The sequence below is a fragment of the Bombyx mori genome, chromosome 24, assembly GCF_030269925.1.
Source record: "Bombyx mori chromosome 24, ASM3026992v2".
In the NCBI taxonomy this organism is placed as follows: domain Eukaryota; kingdom Metazoa; phylum Arthropoda; class Insecta; order Lepidoptera; family Bombycidae; genus Bombyx; species Bombyx mori.
In genome coordinates, this window is record NC_085130.1 from 18007068 (window position 1) to 18031498 (window position 24431).

General features: G+C 39.9%; 2 protein-coding genes and 1 non-coding gene across 4 annotated transcripts in view; 1 reads left to right on the forward strand and 2 right to left on the reverse strand.

Moving 5' to 3' along the window:
* LOC101741520 (uncharacterized) overlaps window positions 1-24431 on the forward strand; it is a 215540-nt gene that overhangs the window by 92972 nt on the left and 98137 nt on the right. The gene's annotated exons all lie outside the window — the stretch shown is intronic.
* The window catches only part of LOC101738888 (zinc finger protein Xfin), a 32136-nt gene continuing 12256 nt past the window's right edge, over window positions 4552-24431 (reverse strand). For both annotated transcript variants that reach the window (XM_004927628.5, XM_021348963.3), the window contains 10 exons: window positions 23536-23665; window positions 21575-21642; window positions 19999-20165; window positions 12229-12392; window positions 11297-11553; window positions 10909-10960; window positions 9075-9188; window positions 8380-8572; window positions 7804-8018; window positions 4552-7129 (listed from right to left, as the gene is read on the reverse strand). In XM_004927628.5, the coding sequence (XP_004927685.1) occupies window positions 6583-7129; window positions 7804-8018; window positions 8380-8572; window positions 9075-9188; window positions 10909-10960; window positions 11297-11553; window positions 12229-12392; window positions 19999-20165; window positions 21575-21642; window positions 23536-23665 (1907 nt within the window). In that variant the 3' untranslated portion in view covers window positions 4552-6582. The remainder of the gene's footprint in view (window positions 7130-7803; window positions 8019-8379; window positions 8573-9074; window positions 9189-10908; window positions 10961-11296; window positions 11554-12228; window positions 12393-19998; window positions 20166-21574; window positions 21643-23535; window positions 23666-24431) is intronic.
* On the reverse strand, window positions 15628-15686 carry Mir2804-4 (microRNA mir-2804-4; the record flags this gene model as incomplete). Its single annotated transcript, NR_107454.1, is given in 1 exon segment — window positions 15628-15686. It is a non-coding gene; the product is annotated as a microRNA mir-2804-4 (primary transcript).

Below are 24431 nucleotides of genomic sequence, written 5' to 3' on the forward strand. Positions count from 1 at the left end.
TTGGAGGCTTGTGGAGAGTATTCAACGGTAGGCCGAAGGCTTCCAAGTGAGACCTCTTTGAATTTATAATGTCCTAGTACTTTATCTAGACTAGTAGACAGCTTGGCTCTACTCTTGGCATTGCTTAAGTCCATGGGCGACGGTAACCACTCACCATCAGGTGGGCCGTATGCATGTCTGCCTAGACGAGCAATAAAAGAAAATAAAAAAAACGTTGCTTCTCGGGTGCTTCCGAAAGCTCCACTGAAGTCCCACTAAATAACCACCATTTTACTGAGACGTTGTTTCATCTCAATTTATTACAGTCTCCAAGTAAATCAACTTCGTCTCATTCCGTTGCATATCGTCGTCGTGGACTAAAGGATAAGACGTCCGGTGCATTCGTATGTAGCGATGCACCGGTGTTCGAATCCCGCAGGCGGGTATCAACTTTTCTAATGAAATACGTACTCAGCAAATGTTCACGATTGACTTCCACGGTGAAGGAATAAACAACGTGTAATAAAAATCAAACCCGCAAAATTATAATTTGCGTAATTACTGGTGGTAGGACCTATTGTGAGTCCGCACGGGTAGGTACTACCGCCCTGCCTATTTCTGCCGTGAAGCAGTAATACGTTTCGATTTGAAGGGTGGGGCAGCCGTTGTAACTATACTTGAGACCTTAGAACCTATATCTCAAGGTGGGTGGCGCATTTACGTCGTAAATGTCTATGGGCTCCGGTAACCAGGTGGGGCTGTGAGCTCGTCCACCCATCTAAGCATTAAAAAAAAGTCATTTTTCATAAAACTGAATATGAGATAATCATCAGAAATATCAGAATAATTAAAGATTGGTATAAACTGGACTCTGGTAACAATGGCGTACCAAGAAGCAATTCCTATACTCAAAAATCAAAAAAATAGAATAAGAAGAAATTAAAGAAAACAACAACAATGACAGCTGTCGGAACTGACGTGCGTCAACGATGTTATAAATTTGTAGTGTTTTTGTCGAGAAAAACGTTCTTCATGAGTGTTTTGATAGAAAAATCAAGTGAGATGTGTGGCGGTTTAGCGGCGGAGCGCAAGGTGTGTACTCTTGGCTCGGGTTTGTGTCGAGACCGCCAAAGTCCATTCAAAATGTTTTTGGGTCTTATCGAATCTGTATCACCACACCAGAAACCCCATTCCACAAGGGCTCTTCACGCGACCAATGATCAGAAACGCTGGAAAGACAAATAATAATCCTTTCAGGAATAAAATCCTGTTTAAACATGATTGTCACGACCCTCAGCCGTGAAGAAGCAACGCGATGAGGACAGGGTCTTATATTATATCTTTCTTTATATGTAAGATAAGGCTGAATGGCTTATTCGACCGTGACGGAGCAATGCAACGCCGCAACGAAACGTCTTGTCGGATCCCCCGGATTCACTCTCGGTGCTTTTAGGACCCTCAAGCACCGGTCACCGTCCTCGTCGAATTATTCGCCATAATCCTCAAGTGCGAACTAGCCCACAGACACAGTCCACTGAGTTTCTCGCCGGATCTTCTCAGTGGGTCGCGTTTCCGATCCGGTGGTAGCCGTAGCCGGAATAGCCTCTTAGACTATCAGCGTATAGGGGAAAAAAGCAGAGTGCCTAAAGCATTCAATACCAGTCGACCAAGGGTGGTGTAGAGAGAGCTGTGGTAGGCGCATTTGTTGAGACAAATACGTCATGCACATAATTAATATATGAATCACACTTCTTTCTTCTTCTCGCTTCGGTTTCCTTAATAATGAGGGACGTGACCGCCTCCTCGCAATAAGAGTTTATTCCGGATCATTCCACGCCATTTGCCTCTATCTGCCGTCGAGTGTGCAGCATCGTGAACTGTGGTGTCGAGGGTAGTGCGAATCTGGTCATACACACGTACATATTATGATATCGTAAAATAATATTATATATTATTACGATTAGATTTAAATACTTTAAAAATGAAAATGGTGGAAACAAAAACGGATGGAGTTAAAGAAACAGCAGGTGCCTCTGTATGGCACGTCGCCATGGACGTAGTACTGAAGAAGTTTACGGTATTCAGTGGCTTGGCTCCACCCCTGGCATTGCTGAAGTCCATGGGCGACGGTAACCACTCACTATCAGGTGGGCCGTATGCTAAATGTCGCCTAAACCAAACAGTTTTTCACCTCTCGATATAATGAATATTATAGGCCATTTTACTGGTGGTTGGACCTCTTGTGAGTCCACACGGGTAGGTACCACCGCCCTGCCTATTTCTGCCGTGAAGCAGTAATGCGTTTCGGTTTGAAGGGTGGGGCTGCCGTTGTAACTATACTGAGATCTTAGAACTTGTATCTCAAGGTGGTTTGCGCATTTACGTCGTAGATGTCTATGGGTTTCAATAACCACATAACACCAGGTGGGCTGTGAGCTCGTCCACCGATCTAAGCAATAAAAAATTTAGAATTTATCAATCTAATTCAGTCAAATGTTTTAGTTATCCACAACGCGGACAGCGGCGGGGTGCTTCGAGAATTGTCCAATGAGAATGTCAAAGTTTGACAGGAGTCGTGTCAGTGGGCTTGGAACGTGCTCCATGACTAAACGCAAAAGAAAACATCGGAACCTTTCTCTATTGTCGCTCTCCGAGAACACCGCTAAAGACTGCTGCCGCTGCTGTGAAATATTAGTACATTATCTCCGGGAGGTTTACAAATTCATTGTCTGCTGCGAATCTAACACGAGAATCGTAGAATTGTTTTATAAGCTCTGCGATATATCCGTATGCGTTTGTAAGGATTGTTATGAAATTTTTAAGGTTATTTGTCGGGTTCTGTTCGTTTATAAGAAATGAATGAATTGTGGTACATAATTAGAGCGTTTACTTTGTTATATTAGCACTAAACATACCATAACGGATCAAATGACCTATTTTGAACTATTGCATTGAAAATGCACGTATGAGGCCTATAAAATCAAAGGCAACTAAACGCCTTAATGTCGTAAAATGGATTAACAATGGCGTTATCTTGTTTAGTTAGTTGGACACGATTTAGTGTTTTCATGTTATAACAAATGCAGCTAAATCTCAAAAAAATTCAGTTCAAAATTTTTATTTTTACTCTGTACTAGTTTTATCATTTCAAATTCAGATTATTAGTAACATTCTAATTTTTTATAAATCTGCTTTATAATAAAGAATATCGTAGCTATCCAAACAAAGATATTTCAGCTTTGCAAACCGGGAGTGTTTATAAAAGAGCAGTACTTCGATGGATCGGGAGGATGCGTAATGACGTGTTTAGGGCCGATTTTTGTAGTTTACCTGAATATTTGACAGACTTGTATTTAGCTGCCTTTGATTTTATAGGCCTGGTATCATCTTGTAGCTTTTGCGCATTCGACTTAATGACTTTTTCTTACCAATTAATCTACTGGTATTATATTATTTCTTTTTGTTTTGTTTTGAGTATCATATACCGTTAACTACCCGCTATGGTAGAAAAAGGGAAACAGTAAGTGTTGGTATGATTAGTGTTAATCGAACTGGTCATGAAATGAAGGTTAGTCGTCGCGTTTTAAACAATATTGTTTTATTTTTCCTATCTATGCTGATAGCCTTGAGAGGCTATTTCAGTTTCTCCTTGACGTGTAGGTGAGCTCAGGGGGCTCAAACCGGGAGTGAGAGCAGTGCTTCGCAGTATCTACCATTAAGTCAGAATCACGACCCCCTGAGAATATCCGGCGAGAAACTCTATGGGTTAATTTACTCGTTGAGCCCTTCGTCGCAAGCGACGGGTTCGACGAGGACGGTGACCGGTGCTTGTGTTAGCCAGCGACCCATTTTGTGTCCGAGGGGGCCGAAAAGATTGGTGCCTGAAACAGAATAGCTATGTCGAAAATTGATTTCGAAACGCTCTTTGCATTAATGCGCTCCTGGTACAATTCTTACGAATGACAAACAAATTTCTAGATGGGTGAACGAGCTCACAGCCCACCTGGTGTTAAGTGGTTACTGGAGCCATAGACATCTACAACGTAAATGGGCCACCCACCTTGAGATATAAGTTCTAAGGTCTCAGTATAGTTACAATGGTTACCCCACCTTTCAAAACATAAAGGCATTACTGCTTCACGGCAGAAATAGGCAGGGCGGAGGTACCTACCCGCGCGGACTCACAAGACGTCCTACCACCAGTAATTACACAAATTATAATTTTGCGGGTTTGATTTTTATCACACGATTGTTATTACTTCACCGTGGAAGTCAATCTTCCACGTCCGTGGAAGTGAACATTTGTTAAATATGTATTTCATTAGAAAATTTGGTACCCGCCTGCGGGATTCGAACACCGGTGCATCGCTACATACGAATGCAGCGGACGTCTTATCCTTTAGACCACGACGACTTCAAAAACTTAGCTGCTTAGCTGAATCTACCAGCGAATCAGAATCGCGACCCAATGAGAAGATCTGGCGAGAAACTCAATGGGCAATTCGGTCTATTTTAGTTGATAAAATTGCCAATCCGTTATAGATAAGGGTCATTGAAGAAAAGACACTCCGATTCAAGATCACGTTTTTATTTCAACTTTAGGTTTTTTTTTTTTAATACAAAATTAACAACAACCTTATTTTACAAACTGTAACTTAAAAATAGAAAAAATTGTGAGAATCCTTCGACAGCTGCGGTCAGTGGACAGCATTTGAAAAGGGCGTTTTGTATCGAGGGGCGTTTTATATATTTGTTTAAGCGACATTTCCCTTACCACGCGACATTTATCTTTGTAATTAAAGGTCCGGTTTATTTGGTATCAGCATCAACAGTTCGATGTTTTTGATTGAACTTCAATTGTGTTTACTCCATTGAAATAGCTGAAGAGGTTTTTTTGGTTTTAAATATTTTTTCCAAAGTTTAAAACTTTAAATGGCTTTCCAGTAAAGTTGTGCAAAAATGTCGCTCAAACCTTAAAATACCTTATCGCCCCTCGATATAAGATTTTTAATGGCGAATTTAAAGTCAAAACACCAGAAACAATTTCAAAAACACTCATGTATTTATTTAGAAGATGTCTTCTCTTTAGATGTTTTTAGTCTTTTTACCGACATAACTCTTGCGAGTTATGCGTCCCTGGTACTCTTAAAAAACCAATACTCTATTGTGATCATCGATGAACCTCTTTAAGTGTATGAGTTTTTGTCTCTTCGTATCAATGAGACGAGCTTATCACCCATCTGGTATTAAGTGGTCACCAGCCTCAAGCCTTGTATAGAGCTTGTATAAAGAGTTAAACAAACACCTCTTGCGACTCATAGTGCCCTGGTACTTTTGTTTTTCTTCTCGTACACGAATTAGCAGCTTTGAGACATGAGGTTCTGGTCTCGATGCCATAGTGGCTGCCCCACCATTCGGAGTGGAACGCGAGACTGCTTCACGGCAGAAATAGGCATGATGGTGAGGACACCAATAATCCCACCATGCTTCATGGCACCATTATATTTGTCATATCAAGACTATGAAACTGGTGGTAAGACATTTTAAGTCCGCACGGGTAGGTACCACCGCCCTGCCTATTTCTGCCGTGAAGCAGTAATGCGTTTGCAGCCACCCACCTGCTGCGTGGGGGTGGCTGCATTTACGGTGTAGATTTCCATGGGCTCGGACAACCACTTAACACCAGGTGAGCCGTGAGCTCGTCCACCCAACTAAAAAATAAAAAAAAAAAATCGCTCAAATGAAAAAAATCTTCAAGTAAGTACATAATTCAACATGTGAGAAAACGAAAATATATGTAGGTAGTTATTGAAACTGTTTAATTTTTTATTCTTTCACATAACACGCAATGTATTGCAATTTAAAATCAGCTGCGGACGTGGGGTCAATGTTCTCGTGTGACCCTTCGAACCGTACAAACATTTAAAGTTATTAAAGGCATTTATTACCTTCACAAGTCAGGCGATTTGGACACTTTAAAAACTTGTCAATGTATTTTCACAATAACAGACTACCCGCAAAAATACCGTAAACAAAAAACAATAAGGAAATACGTACAAAAAACCACCCGCTACCAGAGCTCTTACCCGTTTTAGAACATTTAATTTAAACAAATATGAATGTATTAAAAGAATGGTGCACGTGTTAGAAGTGAAACTTCTTTTGCGGTGCGTACAGTATTGTGGTTTTCTTCATTTTTTTCATCCTTAAATCAAAATTCTCTTGTAATAGCGAAGGCTGTGTATAAGAGAAACGACCTCTTCACCATTTATTTTAAATTATATATAGAAAAATAAACCTTTTTTTTAAGCCGTCATTAAAAACAAAATATAAGATAGTTAACATGTTACTGCCAACGAGCCATCTAGTGGCCGACGCCTGTAAACAGAATGTGTATGAGACAGACGACTTAGCTACCTCTCTCTCTCTCACCACGGTCGAGTGGTTCGCGAGACGCTCTGTCTATTCTCTCACTCTCGCTCCTCCTAAATTGTATCTTCTCTCTCTAGCCGTAACGAAGTCGCGAGTTAAATCTTACTAAACGCGCCCTTAAAAGAAGTTTCACTTCGATAATCAAAAATCAACAACCACGTCATGCCACCTCTAATTGGCGAGGGGCAGACCGCCCGGGCGACTCCAAGAGTTGATTTTGTCGATCTTGAAATTGTAGTCTTGCGTGCCGTGAATGGTCCTCACGTGTATCCTCAGATAGCTGGGCCTCGTGAAGAACTTATAGCAGATGTGGCACTGGTACTTCTTGAGGCCGCTGTGGGTCTCCAAGTGCCGCTTCAGCTTGCCCTTCGTGATGAACCCCTTGCCGCACTGCTGGCAGATGTACGGCTTCTCCTTCGAGTGGGTATACCCGTGCAGCTTTAGGTAATAGTGCAGCTTAAAGCTCTTCTGGCACACGGTGCACGTGTAGCGCTTCTCCTCGGGCCGGTCCAGGTCCTCGATGGCGATTCTCGAGCCGTGGCTCTTGAGGTGCTCCTCCAGATAGTAAAAGTGCTGGAACACCTCGCCGCATATGTTGCACACGCGGCTGCGCTCGTCGTCCGCGGCGGCGCTGGGGACGGCGCCGGGGTCCTGCGGGAGGCGCCGCGCGTTCTGCAGCAGCATCGCCACGATCTCCGGCCGGTTCTCCTCTTGGATCCTGGAGGGGAGCGAGGAATGGGGGGGGAGTCGTTTTTAAATCTTATATATCTTTAAACGAGCAATTCTTTTTTTTTTTTTATTGCCTCTGTAGGCAGACGAGCATACGGCCCACCAGATGGTGAGTGGCTACCGTCGCCCATGGACTTCAGCAATGCCAGGGGCAAGCCAAGCCGCTGCCTAAATATATAAATATATTATTATTATATATATAATCTAAATGTCGGAAACGACTCCAAAGATTTTTATAAAATTTAGTGTACAGGGGATTTCGGGGGCGATAAATCGATCTAGCTACGATTTATTTTCAGAAAAGATTGTTTTATTCGTGTTTTCAATAATCAACTTTATCGATAATCAACTTAAACATAAACTTTTTTTTTTATTGAAATAAAATAACAAATAATATAATATAATATCAATATGTAATTCGTATTTAAATATAATTTCTAAAAAACACAATTTATCAACAAACAAAAAAATTCTAGTTCATCCTTTAGTTATATCATTATGTCAAGAGTTGTGTGAATTATTTTATTTTATTAAGTTTAATGAAACACTAAATAAAAAATAAAACAAATCACACAACTTCACTCCTCGCTTTCCCGCCAAAAGGTACACACAGATAAACACATAGAATAGGGTTGCCAATAACAAAAAAAAATTTTTACTCACAATCCTTCCTTGAGGTGGCTTTTGAGGTGCATGAGGGCGTGGTACCGCGTGTGGAACATGTGCGCGCACACCGGACACTCGTAGCGCAGGGAGGAGCGGGCGGCGCCGTGCCGGGCGGCGTGCCGCTGTAACTTGCGCTCCGAGTGGAACCGCTTGGGGCACGCCGGGCAGCTCAGCGCTGGCTGGTCGGCGCGGTGGTGCTGCCGGTGGTGGACCTGTGCCCACCGAGCCGCCTCAACAAGCGTCCCTCTCGAGAGGACCGCTCGTCCACCGACAATGGCTTCCTTAATGTACCACCGCTCTATTTCTGCCGTGAAGCAGTAATGCGTTTCGGTTTGAAGGGCGGAGCAGCCGTTGTAACTTGAGACCTTAGAACATATATCTCAAGGTGGGTGGAGCATTTACGTTTTAGATGTCTATGGGCTCCGGTAACCACTTAACACCAGGTGGACTCTGAGCTCGTCCACCCATCTAAGCAATAAAAAAACATTAGTAGCATTTTTGTTATTGGTTACACTATTAATCGCTGCTTGAGTTCTTGCACGTGTCCGATTTGAGTGGTTCAAAAAAATTTACCATTGTCGTTTTCCTCTTGTAGTTTTTCCCGCACAGGGTGCACGTGTAGGGCTTTGCCCCGCCGTGCGTGGCCTCGTGCAGCCGGAGCGCCTCCTCGTCGGGCTGGTCCTCGAGGCAGTACTCGCATTTGTACGTTAAAGTCTCTCCCTCGTGGCATTTCTTGTGAACTTGCAGTGTTGCCAGATGCAAAAACCTTGGGGAGTTCATGGTAGATTTTAATCGAGCATGGTAGAATATTAATTAAAGCCCATATGTATGTACTTAATTAAAGGAACAGAGTGAAAAGGAATAAGTGGGAATTTATTTTTCAATTCCTCAAGTCATAGTGTCCTGGTACTTTGATTTCCACTCTTTTGTGTTAAAAGCAAATTAGCTTACAACTCGTCTAGCATTAAGTGGGCAAAGAAGCTCTAATCTATCTTACCTACCTTTATATTTGCTGGTGGTAGGTAATATTTCCACCTATTATTGTCTCAAAGTGGGTGTCTTTGAACCACTTAATATGAGTGATTTAAATTGCATACACCTCCTAACATATCATAGTAGCCTGGTACTTTTGTTTGTATTATTTTCCGTAAATTAACGATGCGTTACGTCCCATTTGATGTTAAGCGGGCACCGGAGTTGAAGGACACGAGTCCAATCGAGTGGACCTTTAGTTTGAGGCATGAGGTCGGAACCTCAAAGCCACTCACCTTTTATTGCAGAACTCACACGAGTGCGGCCTCTTCTTGTGTTTCTCTTTGATCTTCGGTAGGTCTGTCTTCTCTTTCTTTTTGATTCTGCCTCTCTTTTTCTTTGGCTTCTCTCTGTTTGAAGAAAGTACAATTCGAGGTATGGAAATTTGCTTTGTTATTTAGCGACGCTTCGCATTACCTAGTCAGGTCATAAGTATTGTCACACAGTAAAAACTTTTCTTTTAGAATGCTGGCCACAAAAAAGTTTATTGAATTCGAATTTAGAATTGTTCATGAAAATAAAAATGTATACTTTTAGAATTTTACTCATTTTTAAATATGGAGTGGACGCTTAAAGAAGACCGTGTTGCAGTTATTGCGTTGCATCGTTGCGGTTACGCGCCAATTCAAATTTTTAACATACTGAAACATTTGAATATAACCAAAAGATTCGTTTATCGTACCATCAAACGATACAATGAAGACTCTAGTGTAGATGACAGGTCAAGAAGTGGTCGCCCTCGGTCTGTTAGGACTCCAGCAGTGATAAAAGCTGTGAAGGCGCGAATTCAAAGAAATCCCAAACGTAAGCAGAAACTGTTGGCCCTTCAGATGGGGTTAAGCAGAACCACGGTGAAAAGGGTGTTAAATGAAGACTTAGGGCTTCGGGCATATCGAAGAAAAACAGGACATCGTTTGAATGCTCGTCTAATGGACCTGAGACTGAAGAGATGCCGCGCTTTGTTGAAGCGGTACGCGGGAAAAAAATATCGGGAAATTCTTTTTTCGGATGAAAAATTTTTTACCGTAGAAGAGAGCTACAACAAACAAAATGATAAGGTGTACGCACACAGTAGTGAAGAAGCGAGCAACCGTATTCCGCGTGTCCAACGAGGTCATTTTCCATCCTCGCTCATGGTATGGTTGGGAGTTTCTTATTGGGGCTTAACAGAGGTACATTTTTGTGAGAAAGGTGTAAAAACGAATGCAATTGTGTATCAAAATACCTGTGTGGAACCTGTTGCTCATACCATGTTCAATAACAGGCACTGGGTATTCCAACAAGATTCGGCGCCAGCTCATAGAGCGAAGAGCACACAAGACTGGCTGGCGGCGCGTGAAATCGACTTTATCCGGCACGAAGACTGGCCCTCCTCCAGTCCAGATTTGAATCCGTTAGATTACAAGATATGGCAACACTTGGAGGAAAAGGCGTGCTCAAAGCCTCATCCCAATTTGGAGTCACTCAAGACATCCTTGATTAAGGCAGCCGCCGATATTGAGATGGACCTCATTCGTGCTGCGATAGACGACTGGCCGCGCAGATTGAAGGCCTGTATTCAAAATCACGGAGGTCATTTTGAATAAACTTTAGTGTCATAAGGATCTATGTTTTGTTAAGTTCATTTTGGTATATGAATGGTTACATAATGAATAAACTTGTTTCAATTATTTTACATTAAACATGTGACAGAATTTATGACCTGACTAGGTATAACATTTAAACATTATGCTGTTTACCGTCAAATTTTCAATAAATCACACTTCGACTTTAAAGTCTCAATTCGCACGGAACTAACCAACAGCGTATTGAGGTCTTGAGGTTTTGAGACCGAAGAGAAATATTCTATAAGCACCATTTTATTTTACATACCAGATCCAATAGTAGCCTAAATTTGAAAATGAACATAACATATTTACAAAAAAAATAAGCGAATTTCTGACGTTACTAAAAAATAAGTTAATATCAAACTTCGATAGCATCGGATCCGGTGAGCACTTAACAGCGGATGGGCCGTCGGCTCGTCCGCTCATCTAATTCGATAAATAAATAAATAAAACGTATACTCACTCTTTAAGTCCGGTCGCGTCAGCGCCGTCTCCCAAACTATGTATTTCATTTTCTACAACAACAACAAAAACATATTGTTCAATTTATTTTCTTCATCACCAGACAGACGAGCCCGCCCGATGTTAAGTGGACCCCGGAGCTTATACAGATCCATCCATCTCAATTAGAACGATATAAGTTCGACAGTTCCTATTGATACTGAATCGCTTCGTCTTAATACCTCTTCACACTTCATAGTGCCCTGGTACTTTGGGTCGTATGACTTTAATTAAAACAACGAAACGACGACTTCCTTTGAGACATGAGGTCGACGACTCAAACGTACCGCTGGTCCCCGACCTCTAAGGACGCATCGGTGCTCACGACGGCTCAAATATTGAGCACTCACCTTCGTTATGGGTGAGGACATGTCTGTGCATTTTGCTTGAGGTTATGAATCCCCGGTCGCAGATGTAGCACTTGAAGGGCCTCTCCCCGGAGTGGGTCCTCAGGTGGACCTTCATGTACGTCACGGAGCTGATGGTCTTGTTGCAGATCTGACAGGTCAGCTTGCCACTCGCGCGCCGGTTCGAGGCCGGCTGCGGACTTCGGGCCGGAGACACGGTCGCCCAAGTGTTTGAAGGGAAATAGTCTTCGTCGGAGTTGCTGAAACGAAACGGCGCCAGCTTTGAGGCTTGAGACATCGAGTCTCAATTGTTACGTGTTATTTGGTGGTAATTGGTGGTAGGACGTCTTGTGAGTCCGCACGGGTAGGTACCACCACCCCGCCTATTCCACGCGTTTCGGTTTGAAGGGCGGGGCAGCCGTTGTAACCACTTAACACCAGGTGGGCTGTGAGCTCGTCCACACATATAAGCAATAAAAAAAAATTATGCAATACAATAATTGCGAAAAGTTATAAAATGGCGAGCTTAACTCAACAATTAAGTTATCTACCAGCTAACCGTTCTTAAAGAGGGAGACAGCTTTATATAAGTGGGTAGAATCTAATCAATTTACTTTTACACACATAAATAACATAAACATATACATACACGTACATATGTATATTATGAAGTACATAAAATAAATACATATAAGTAATACTGAATTGATATATAGTGCCTTCCTTTAATGCCTTTCCGAATATTTTTTTACAATAAACAACTATTTTCTTTCTATTTCTTTCTTTTTTATCTGTTGACCCTACCTTCTGTCAGTGCAGGTACATAGACGCCATTTTCGATTCGTTTCCTTATTGGCGCGGCTTAAACAAACATTCCTAAAATCGTACTAAGAATTCCTTGGCTTAGTTTACTACAGTCTCTCCTCGGAACTAACCTATCATCTTTCAAGTCATCGGCGGTGACGTCATCGGCCGTGACGTCATCATTGTTGTCATCTTCATTCTCCAGTTTCACCGCGCTGTACAGCACGTCGGCGACTACCGTCCGCGGTGGTGAGACCACTCCAGCCAGGGGTGTCTTGACGTCTGCTTGCTGCACCTGCAGGGAAAGTATGTTAGTGCTATCTCGCTCCCAACGAGAACGCAACGTGTGACGTCATTTGAGGCTAAAACGCGCAAGTTACAATTAAGACGATGAGATGATTTTTGCGCAAAAAATTCTTACTGGTAGTAAGGCGTAGTGGTCTAAACGATAAGACGTCCGGTGCATTCGTATGTAGCGATGCACCGGTGTTCGAATCCCGCAGGCGGGTACCGATTTTTCTAATGAAAGACGTACTCAACAAATGTTCACGATTGACTTTCACGGTGAAGGAATAACATCGTGTAAAAATCAAACCCGCAAAATTATAATTTGCGTAATCACTGTGGTAGGACGTCTTAAGAGTCCGCGCGGGTAGGTACCACTACCCTGCCTATTTCTGCCGTGAAGCAGTAATGCGGTTTGAAGGGTGGGGCAGCCGTTGTACTGTAAAAACTAAGACCTTACAACTCGTCTTGAGGTGGGTGGGCGGCATTTACGTTGTAGAAGTCTATGGGCTCCGGTAACCACTTAACAGCAAGTGGGTCGTGAGCTTATCCAACTATCTAAGCATTTTTTTAAATCCTACAAACGAGACAGTTTAGGATCATTTTTCCTCCAGTTTTTTTTGGAGCTTGTGAAGTTTGTGGACCCTCTAGGTTTAGGGAAGAACTCCAAATCTCTCTGCTCCATGCGGTCTGAGATTCCGTTATATCATTTTAACCTCTCCTCCCGACTACGTACCGTCTTGCTCTGACGTGAACTTTTTTATTTATTGCCCTTGTAAGCAGACGAGCGTGCGGCCCGCCTGATGGTGAGTGGTTACCGTCGCCCATGGACTCCAGCAATGTCAGGGGCAGAGCCAAGCTGTGTACTAGTCTAGATAAAGTACTAGGACATTATGAATTCAAAGAGATCTCACTTGGAGGTCTTCTACCTACCGTTAAGTACTCTCCACATGGCTCGTTTGAAGAAGGATAAGTCATAGCGCTTTGGAAACACCGTGGAGGGGAGCTCATTCTAGAACGCTGCGACATGTAGACAATAGGCCCATTGGCACTACTGACCCATTTACCATCGGGTTCCCCCACAAAGGCAATCAAATAAAAATAAAAATTTTTGAACACTGTAGTCTCTTGAAGATAGTTGATTTCGTAAATTAACGCGTTGAACGCCAAATGAAAAATCGAGTATCTTCATTGAAGCCAGGGTGAGCTTGTGCCTTACTGACCCGTTCGGGTCATGAGGGTCACCCGTGAGCCTTTTAAAATATCTAAACTAGACGGTTAAAGGTCGCTAATTTTTATCTTCCATGCAAATGATCAATGCGATCGAGCATTTTATAACTTTTGTAAACTATACTGAGACCTTACAACTTATATCTCGAGGTGGGTGGCGGCATTTACGTTGTAGATGTCTATGGGCTCCAGTAACCACTTAACATCGGGTGGGCTGGGAGCTCGTCCATCCATCTAAAAAAAAAACGAGTTGATAAAAATTACTGGTTCCCTGATTTCTCTTTGTCCTAATGGATAGCTACCTTAGGCCCACCGGTGGGTCGCAACTCGCAAAGCATTCAACGCGTTAAATATTATCATCATACGAAATTAAAAGTATAAATTATTCTTATGTATCCAAAAGAATTCTCTTTTCTTCTTGTTGGTGAGTATTATCTACAGTTTTGCTCTAGTAACATACGAAATAAAATTCAACTTAAACGCGCTATTAGACATGTGTAAGTAATGCGAGTGATATTACTCCGGTAATATTACTCTACGATGTAATGCAACATCACACATTACGCGAAGGAAACAAACATCACACTATCACCCAACATGTTTCTTTCTTTGTCGTGTAATGTTGCTTAATACACGAACGGAACCGAGCGAGCGAGACAGACCGATCGACGCAAAATAAATGAGCAAGCGACACGGAATTATTCCTAGTGATTTTGAACCGTATGCCCTGGCCGCTAGGTACATTTTTATACCTATGGTACGTCTGAATTTTAATATAGGTATTTGTGTTTATATTTTTCATGCGGCCAGCCGGTAGTTCCGCAAGTAGTTACTTAATTTTTTATTCGCAACTTTTGTAAAATCGCTAGTCGCTCGTAATTGTTTAGTAATATTTCATATTAATTTTTGTGTTAGAATTACTTAAGCACTTGTTTGAAGATAGTTTTATTATTTGTTTTAATGCGTGTTTAATAAGTGAAAGAAATAACGGCGTCTAAATGAAAGTACAGTCCTCCTTGGATGCACTTTGAGGATATCGCGCCGAAACAATGCATCTACTGCTCTCGTATATTAACATTATTGTCGAGCTCAATTTGCAGTCTAAGTCGCCATATGAAATCCGTTCATCCCACAATAAATTATATTAAGTAAAAAATAAAATTATTATATTATTAAGTAAGTCAATCTCTGTCAAGTAATATAACAGTGTATTACAATACAAAGTTCATACTTTGTATTGTAATACACTACTGTAATGACAGTAAGTGATGTGTATTAGACATGTGTAAGTAATGCGAGTGATATTACTCCGGTAATATTACTCTACGATGTAATGCAACATCACACATTACGCGAAGGAAACAAACATCACACTATCACCCACAGAACACTATTACTTCTAGCGAAGCTATCACCCAACATGTTTCTTTCTTTGTCGTGTAATGTTGCTTGATACACGAACGGAACCGAGCGAGCGAGACAGACCGATCTACGGAAAATAAATGAGCAAGCGACACGGAATTATTCCTAGTGATTTTGAACCGTATGCCCTGGCCGCTAGGTACATTTTTATACCTATGGTACGTCTGAATTTTAATATAGGTCTTTGTGTTTATATTTTTAATGGGCCAGCCGGTAGCTCCCCGCAAGTAGTTACTTAATTTTTTATTCGCAACTTTTGTAAAATCGCTAGTCGCTCGTAATTGTTTAGTAATATTTCATATTAATTTTTGTGTTTGAATTACTTAAGCACTTGTTTGAAGATAGTTTTATTATTTGTTTTAATGCGTGTTTAATAAGTGAAAGAAAGAATGGCGTCTAAATGAAAGTACAGTCCTCTTTGGATGCATTTTGAGGAGACCGCGCCGAAACAATGCGTCTACTGCTCTCGTATATTAACATTATTGTCGAGCACAATTTGCAGTCTAAGTCGCCATATGAAATCCGTTCATCCCACAATAAATTATATTAAGTAAAAAATAAAATTATTATATTATTAAGTAAGTCAATCTCTGTCAAGTAATATAACAGTGTATTACAATGCAAAGTTCATACTTTGTATTGTAATACACTAGACATGTGTAAGTAATGCGAGTGATATTACTCCGGTAATATTACTCTACGATGTAATGCAACATCACACATTACGCGAAGGAAACAAACATCACACTATCACCCGACATGTTTCTTTCTTTGTCGTGTAATGTTGCTTAATACATGAACGGAACCGAGCGAGTGAGACAGACCGATCGACCAAAATAAATGAGCAAGCGACACGGAATTATTCCTAGTGATTTTGAACCGTATGCCCTGGCCGCTAGGTACATTTTTATACCTATGGTACGTCTGAATTTTAATATAGGTCTTTGTGTTTATATTTTTCATGCGGCCAGCCGGTAGCTCCCCGCAAGTAGTTAGGTACTTAATTTTTTATTCGCAACTTTTGTAAAATCGCTAGTCGCTCGTAATTGTTTAGTAATATTTCATATTAATTTTTGTGTTTGAATTACTTAAGCACTTGTTTGAAGATAGTTTTATTATTTGTTTTAATGCGTGTTTAATAAGTGAAAGAAAGAATGGCGTCTAAATGAAAGTACAGTCCTCTTTGGATGCATTTTGAGGAGACCGCGCCGAAACAATGCGTCTACTGCTCTCGTATATTAACATTATTGTCGAGCACAATTTGCAGTCTAAGTCGCCATATGAAATCCGTTCATCCCACAATAAATTATATTAAGTAAAAAATAAAATTATTATATTATTAAGTAAGTCAATCTCTATCAAGTAATATAACAGTGTATTACAATACAAAGTTCATACTTTGTATTGTAATACACTACACTTTTACAGACAGGTGATATTACTCGAAAACATTACACATCACTCTTAACTTTACTCGGTGCGTTCAATAAATACTGTGACGACGAATACATTGTATCTATACACCCGAATCATTACCTAAGTGATGTGTATGAACACTATCTATTGAACGCACCGAGTAATGTTAAGAGTGATGTGTAATGTTTTCGAGTAATATCACCTGTCTGTAAAAGTGATGTCATATCACATTACATTGGGAAGTGATGTTTTGCGCAAGTCTATGAGAAGTGATGTTTTGCGCATGTCTAATACGAAACTATAACGGCGGATAAGTCAATCACACGAATCACAATTTTCACCTCTATACACATTACACAGCTTAGCAAAGTTCACGCGATGCCGAACAAGCAAGCAGTCCAAAAAAGGGTCATAAGCTCGTCTAGCCTACGTTCGTAAACTAGTACTTGTATATTTACAATCTATACATTATATAGATTTATTTGTGCATAGTCGTTGGCGCGATTCACGAGTACAACTAGTGCCATCTGTTGACGACGAACGGAAATTATATCGACGCTTGAAAGGCAAACGTGACTAAGCGACAATGCGTGAACTTTACAGTAGACTAATTTAAAGTTGAATTACCTGAAAAAAAATCTATTTTAACGAATCTAGCTGTAGCAGAATCTAGCTAGTAGCTGTGGGATTGAAATGATTTTAATAGACCTAGAAATATATATATTTTTTGCGCATCGAATATTATGGTTATTGCCTATCATTTATGTAGGTGTGGGTCTAAATGAAAAGACTATTTCTTGGGTTTAACTATACTTTTTATTAAATTTCTTGTTCTTGTAAACTTGTTTATAAGACTACGCGATAAGCCGCTTGAGCCGTTTTCAGATTTCTTATTACAATATTTAGGGTAAATCTGTTTTGGAACATATATTTTTTTTCTTTTTTTTTTATTGCTTAGATGTGTGGACGAGCTCACAGCCCACCTGGTGTTAAGTGGTTACTGGAGCCCATGGACATCTACAACGTAAATGCGCCACCCACCTTGAGATATAAGTTCTAAGATCTCAGTATAGTTACATTATCTATATATTAATACGTGAAGCAAAAACTTTGTACCCCTTTTTATGAAAATTGGGCGGACGGAGGAGTATGAAATTTCCAACACTTATAGAGAATATAGAGAAGAAGTGCGGATGCTAATTTTTTTTTTTTAATTATGCATTAATAATACATTAAATCAATAAAGAAAACATTACACACACACGCACATACAAATCATTTGTTTATTGTTATATTTCTATAATCTAATTGAGAATAGATTAATATTGTTTGTCTTTAATATTGTATACGTCTATCTCTGTAGTCTAGCCTTGGTGAAAGCTGACCTCTGGACCTCTTGTGAGTCCGCGCGGGTAGGTACCACCGCCCCGCCTATTTCTGCCGTGAAGCAGTAATGCGTTTCGGTTTGAAGGGTGGGGCAGCCTTTGTGACTATACTGAGACCTTAGAACTATATCTCAAGGTGTGTGGCGCATTTACGTTGTAGATGTCTATGGGCTCCAGTAACCACTTAACACCAGGTGGGCTCGGAGCTCGTCCACTCATCAATGCAATAAAAAAAATAAAAAATGGAGAGAGCATTGAAGTAGCAGTGGCGTGTAGACTTCCCTTCATACATATTTTTGCATCGCTAACGTCATAGTAACCACTCAACATTGAGTGGACCGTATGCTTGTCAGCCTACGTGGGCAAACAAAAAAAAAAACAATCATGATTCAGACGTAAATGATTGAAAACTATATTATTATTATTATTATCTCCTAAAATGATAAAACACGTATATATATTTATAAATAAGCAACAGGTTCTGTATGTATGTATCTATATACTAATACGTGAAGCAAAAACCTTGTATCCCTTTTTACGAAAATTGCGCGGACGGAGGAGTATGAAATTTTCCACACTTATAGAGAATATAGAGAAGAACTGCACAATGCTAATATTTTTTTTAAATAATGAATAAAAGATACATTAAATCAATAAAGAAAACATTACACACACTACATACCATGTATCTGACGCACACACGCATGCATACTATTTATTGTCAAACTTTTGTTCTTGACGTCTGTTGTCAGATTGAGAATAGATTAAATATTGTATGTCTTTGTTAATATTTTTTATAGTGTAGTCTTGGTGAAATTTGTGATTATAGAAGTATAAAATACAATCATACTAGTGTACAAACTTACAATTCCAATTAATTATAGTCGAATTTCGACTACTGCGGGACCACTAGTGTATGTAAAAAGCTGACAATACCACATAACATTATTTTAACACGTTTTTTTTTTTCTTTTGTCAATTTTCAAAGCTTCCAAAAGTTCGCGTGTCAACGAAGAGGAGAGCTTACAAAAACATCGTTAAATCAACTTTCTAAGTAATGCACATGACAAATATTTTAACTTATTTAAGGTTTTTATACGCTGAAACTTTATAGCGTGTTTTAGGAGTACAATTAACGCCATCTATTGACACGGGGCTCAACCTGAGTTTTTTTTTAATTGCCTTTGTAGGCAGACGAGCGTACGGCCCACCTGATGGTGAGTGGCTACCGTCGCCCATGGACTTCAGCAATGCCAGGGGCAGAGCTAAGCCGCTGCCTACATGAGACAGAGTTTGCTAACACTGGCCCTAGCAGAAGCACTGCTTCGTTGAGTCTACCATCAGATCAGAATCGCGACCCACTGAGAAGATCCGGCGAGAAACTCACTGTGTCTAATGGGTTAGTTAAGACCAGAGCTTGGAATGCATCAAAGGGTTGATAGTGGATCTGGAGGATCTGAATTCACACTAAGAGTAATACAGAATTGTTTTTTTTGCACTAAAAAATGATACAAGACACATATTTAAATAATAATAATAATAACTTGTGGTCCTCCGGTACATAGTCGAAATTCGACTATAATTAATTTAAATTATAAGTTTGAACATTATTATGGTTCTATTGTTAAAGACTAATGTACTTCTATAATCACAGATTTCGCCAAGACTACAGTTATAAATATTAATCTATTCTCAATATGACCTCAGAAATCCAACAGTAAACTAAAGAGTATAATATATGCGTGTGTGTAATGTTTTATTTATTGATTTTAATGTATTATTTATGCATAATTTTTAAAAAATATTAACAATCTGCACTCCTTTTCGATATTCTCTATAAGTGTGAGAAATTTCATACTCCTCCATCCGCTCAATTTTCGTAAAATGGTGCACAAAGTTTTTGCTTCACGTATTAATATATTACAAGGTAGTGTGTGTAATGTTTTTTTTAATTGATTTAATACGTTTTTTATGAATAATTAAAAAAAATATTAACATTGTGCACTCCTTCTCTATATTCTCTATAAGTGTGAGAAATTTCATAATCCTTCGTCGGCGCAATTTTCGTAAAAAGGGGTACAAAGTTTTTGCTTCACGTATTAATATACAGATAGATTAAAAAAGAACCATATAAGAATACCTTCAACAAACCAAGTAACTTACATTCACATTCAGCATATCAGTTTCAACAGTGTCAGTGTCAGGTTTCTTGTCGCCTGCCTGCCACTGATCGGGCCAAGTCTCCTCGGTCTTGAGCTGCTTCTCTTTCTCTGACTTCTCCTTCAACTCTTCCTCTAACTCTTTCAAATACGGCAAGATGGCGTTGTAATCTGTGAGCGAGAGACGTGCATGAAAACATTCTTGGAAATTATAATTATGAGATCTCTTTTGGGATTGAGTTGCAAAACTTTCCATCTTCAAAATGACCTCATGTCTCAAGGTGGGTGGTGGCATCCAGGTTGTTATATAGTAGGAGTCCATGGACTCCGGTGACTAATTAACATAAAAAAAGCCATGATCTTGAGTCGATTTACGTAGATAAATAGGAAGAAAAGTACTAGGATACTATGACATACGAAGAGGTGGACTTATAACTAATTTTTTTTTTTTTTTTATCCTACCTAAGCTGAGAGCCTTGAGAGGCTATATCAGCGTAACCCTAACTTTCGTAGGTGAGCTCACGGGGCTCAAACCTGATGACGTTGCTAACACGAACCCTAGCAAGAGTCGTGCTTCGCAGAATCTACCACCGGATCGGAAACGCGACCCACTGAGAAGATCCGGCGAGAAACTCAGTGGGCTGTGTCTGAGAGTTAATTTACTCGTCGAGCCTTCGTCGCAAGCGACGGGTTTGACGAGAACGGTCACCGGTGCTTGAAGTACCTAGAAGCACCGTCAGTGGATCGGGAGGATCCGAGATGACGTGTTTTGGGCGACGTCGACTGCTTTCCATTCTGTCCGCAGGATCGGGGATGAGTACGATAACTGAGGATAACTGCTGTGAACCAGTTCAGCGTTCCAATTTTGGGCGGCATAGTTTTACAATTTGGGGCTTCGATCTCATGTGTCCACGCTAGGTGACAACGGCATGTTATTGTTTATAGATTCTGGAGATCAAGATCAGTGATCACTTAAGATCAAACGGGCCAAGATCTTGGCAATAAACGTAAAATAATCGATAGAAAAGTACTAGGATATTATGATATGCAAAGAAGTGGAGCTAGCTTCATTAGTCAAAGTACTTCAAGTATCGCAACTAAAGTACCAGGGTACTATGACATACGAAGAGGTGTTTCCGTAACTAGAATAACTCTATTTCGTGGTATAAACAAACACATTTCGTATATCTGCTGTGAAGCAGTCCAGGGTTCCCATTTGAAGAGAGGGGAGGATAGTTATATAATACTAGGCTTTGAACTCATGTCTCCATGGTAGATGACGACGGCACGCTATTGTTTAGGGGCTCTGGAGATCACTTAAGATCAAACGGGCCGAGATCTTGTCAATAAAGGTAAAATAATCGATAGAAAAGTACTAGGATACTATGACATGCAAAGAAGTGGAGCTAACTTCATTTGTCAAAGTACTTCAAGTATCGCAACTGAAGTACCAGGGTACTATGACATATGAAGAGGTGTTTGTAACTGAGGTTGACTTCGACCTCTAGTGTCAAGGTTGATCGACTGGATTCTATGCTGTCTATGGACCTCATGTTATCAATAAACCAACATCTTCTCACCATATGGTTCTCCTTCGAGTTTGTCGTCAGCATGTTTCTTATCGAAATGCCTTTTCAATAGGTCAAATCTGAAAATATATTAAATTGATATTATTATTATATTTTTTGGAGTTTACTCCTTTAGAATCGATTTACATATATAGGCCCGGGGTATGAAAATTATGGGGACCAAAATCGTACTAGCATGTCACACGAAATGCGTTATGCGCCTGATTGCGCATGTCACACGAAATGCGCGCCGGGCTGCTGCGCCGGCAGTCCGCCACAAAGCCTCGTACTGATCGCGCGTTTCTCTCATTATTGTATTTTCATATATTTGTTAGTCGTTTGTTTTGTGTCTCGTTAATTTGTTAATAATCTGTAGTGTATCGTGTTGTCGTAATATAGAACTATTTCTCGTATTGTTTCGTTTAATTTTTTATATCCAGTAAACTCCAGTCGTGCGTCGGAGCGGACACACACACTTTTTTTTTTTTGCTTAGATGAGTGGACGAGCTCACAGCCCACCTGGTATTAGTGGTTACTGGAGCCCTTAGACATCTACAACATAAATGCACCACGCACCTTGAGATATGAGTTCTAAGGTCTCAGTATAGTTACAACAGCTGCCCCACCCTTCAAACCGTAACGCATTACTGCTTCACGGCAGAAATAGGCGGTGTGGTGGTACCTACCCGCGCGGACTCACAAGAGGCCCTACCACCAGTAATGGTAACCAGTATTAATAGTTACTACATAAGTAAAAACTCACTTAATAGTTAGAATATTAGAAAAGTGATATTTTTATGCTTTGCCCTTTGAAAATCTAAATTTTATATGGAAAGACCTTAGACTTAAAGAAAAACAAAAAATATTTTTGGATTTTTCACACCAATTTTCTGTAATCTTTCATTTATCTAGTAATTTGAATTCTCTTTTCATCTCATCAGGCTTCTTCAGTTTAATGTTTACATTACGAATTCAATTGCTGTATTGATTTTCCAGTGTATTTTTTGCTTGCACGTTATGGTGCATACAATTTTATAAATAAAATAATTTCATTAAGTAACAGCCACTAACTAAGCAAAACAAATAACTTCTATCTTGTATAACTAAGTACTCTTTAAGTGTGGCAGTAATTAATTTTCCCCAATCTATCATTTTAAGTCAACTAGAGGTCCCGCTGTAGTCGAAATTCGACTATAATTAATTGGAATTGTAAGTTTGTACACTATTATGATTGTATTTTATACTTCTATAATCACAAATTTCGCCAAGACTACACTATAAACAAATATTAACAAAGACAAACAATGTTTAATCTATTATCAATTTGACAAGAGACGTCAAGAACAAAAGTTTGACAATAGATAGTATGCATGCGTGTGTGCGTCAAATACACTACATGTAGTGTGTGTAACGTTTTCTTTATTGATTTAATGTATCTTTTATGCATTATTTTAAAAAAATATTAGCATTGTGCACTTCTTCTCTATATTCTCTATAAGAAAAAACGACAGGTAAGAGACACAAATACAAAAATGTGTAGGATGAAGCCAGCAAAGAATGAGACAGAAATATACATACTATTTAATACAGCGCCATCTGTGAGATTTTTTAATACTAACGTGTGTATGAAAGCTCTTGTAGTGAATTTTAATTTAGGATTATACGTGAAATTAAAATATCAATTCACAGAGGGCGCTACCTTACAATTATTTACTAATGACAAAATTTTACATATACTTGAGACGTTTAGGATAATTGTATTTTAATTTTGGAAGGTTTCACTTCTACCACGTGTGAATTGCACACATTTTAGATATAGAATAAAAGATAGAAATAATAGATAGAATAGGCATAATAATAGACATAATAAATTAACTGTAAGGATAAACCATAAAAAAGCAAACAACACTAGGCGGATAGGTACTGTTCCTTCACCATTCTTTTTTAAAGCAGTTTGAAGTTAAAACACTTACTGTGAAAAGAACTTGTAACATATCCTGCACTGGTATCTGATGGCTAAGTGTATCCGTTTATTGTGTCTGCCGAGTTTGCTGGCCGTTATGAACGATTGCCCACACTCGGCACACGTGTAGGGTTTTTCATCTGAAATTTTATAAATTTAAAGGTAGCTTGACATTTTAATGGCATCGGTCCAGAGCCCGTGGACATCACGAGGTGAATGCCGCCCACCGACCTTGAAACATGATGGAATAATATTAATCGATTTGAACCAGAATACAAGATTGGTTCGTAGCAGTAACTACACAGGATGGTGTTACCAAGTGTAGTTTTTATTACACAAAGTTATTCTGCCATGGTAGAGGTCTTTCATTATCACAAGTACAAATCTTCTTACAACAATCTATACCTGCTGAGTAGACTAGACACACTGGGCCATAACTTGATAAGCTTACACCAGCCAACTTATTCTTAAGTTTTTTTTATTGCTTAGATGGATGGACGAGCTCACAGCCCACCTGGTGTTAAGGGTTTACTGGAGCCCATAGACATCTACAATGTAAATGCGCCACCCACCTTAAGATATAAGTTCTAAGGACTCAGTATAGTTACAACGGTTACCCCACCTTTCAAACATAATCGCATTACTGCTTCACGGCAGAAATAGGCAGGGTGGTGGTACCTACTCGTACGGATTCACAAGAAGTCCTACCACCAGCAATTACGCAAATTATAATTTTGCAGGTTTCATTTTTATTACACGACGTTATTCCTTCACCGTGGAAGTCAATCGTGAACATTTGTTAAGTACGTATTACATTAGATAAAATTGGTACCCGCCTGCGGGATTCGTACACCGGTTCATCGCTACATACGAATGCACAGGACGTCTTAACCTTTACGCCACGAC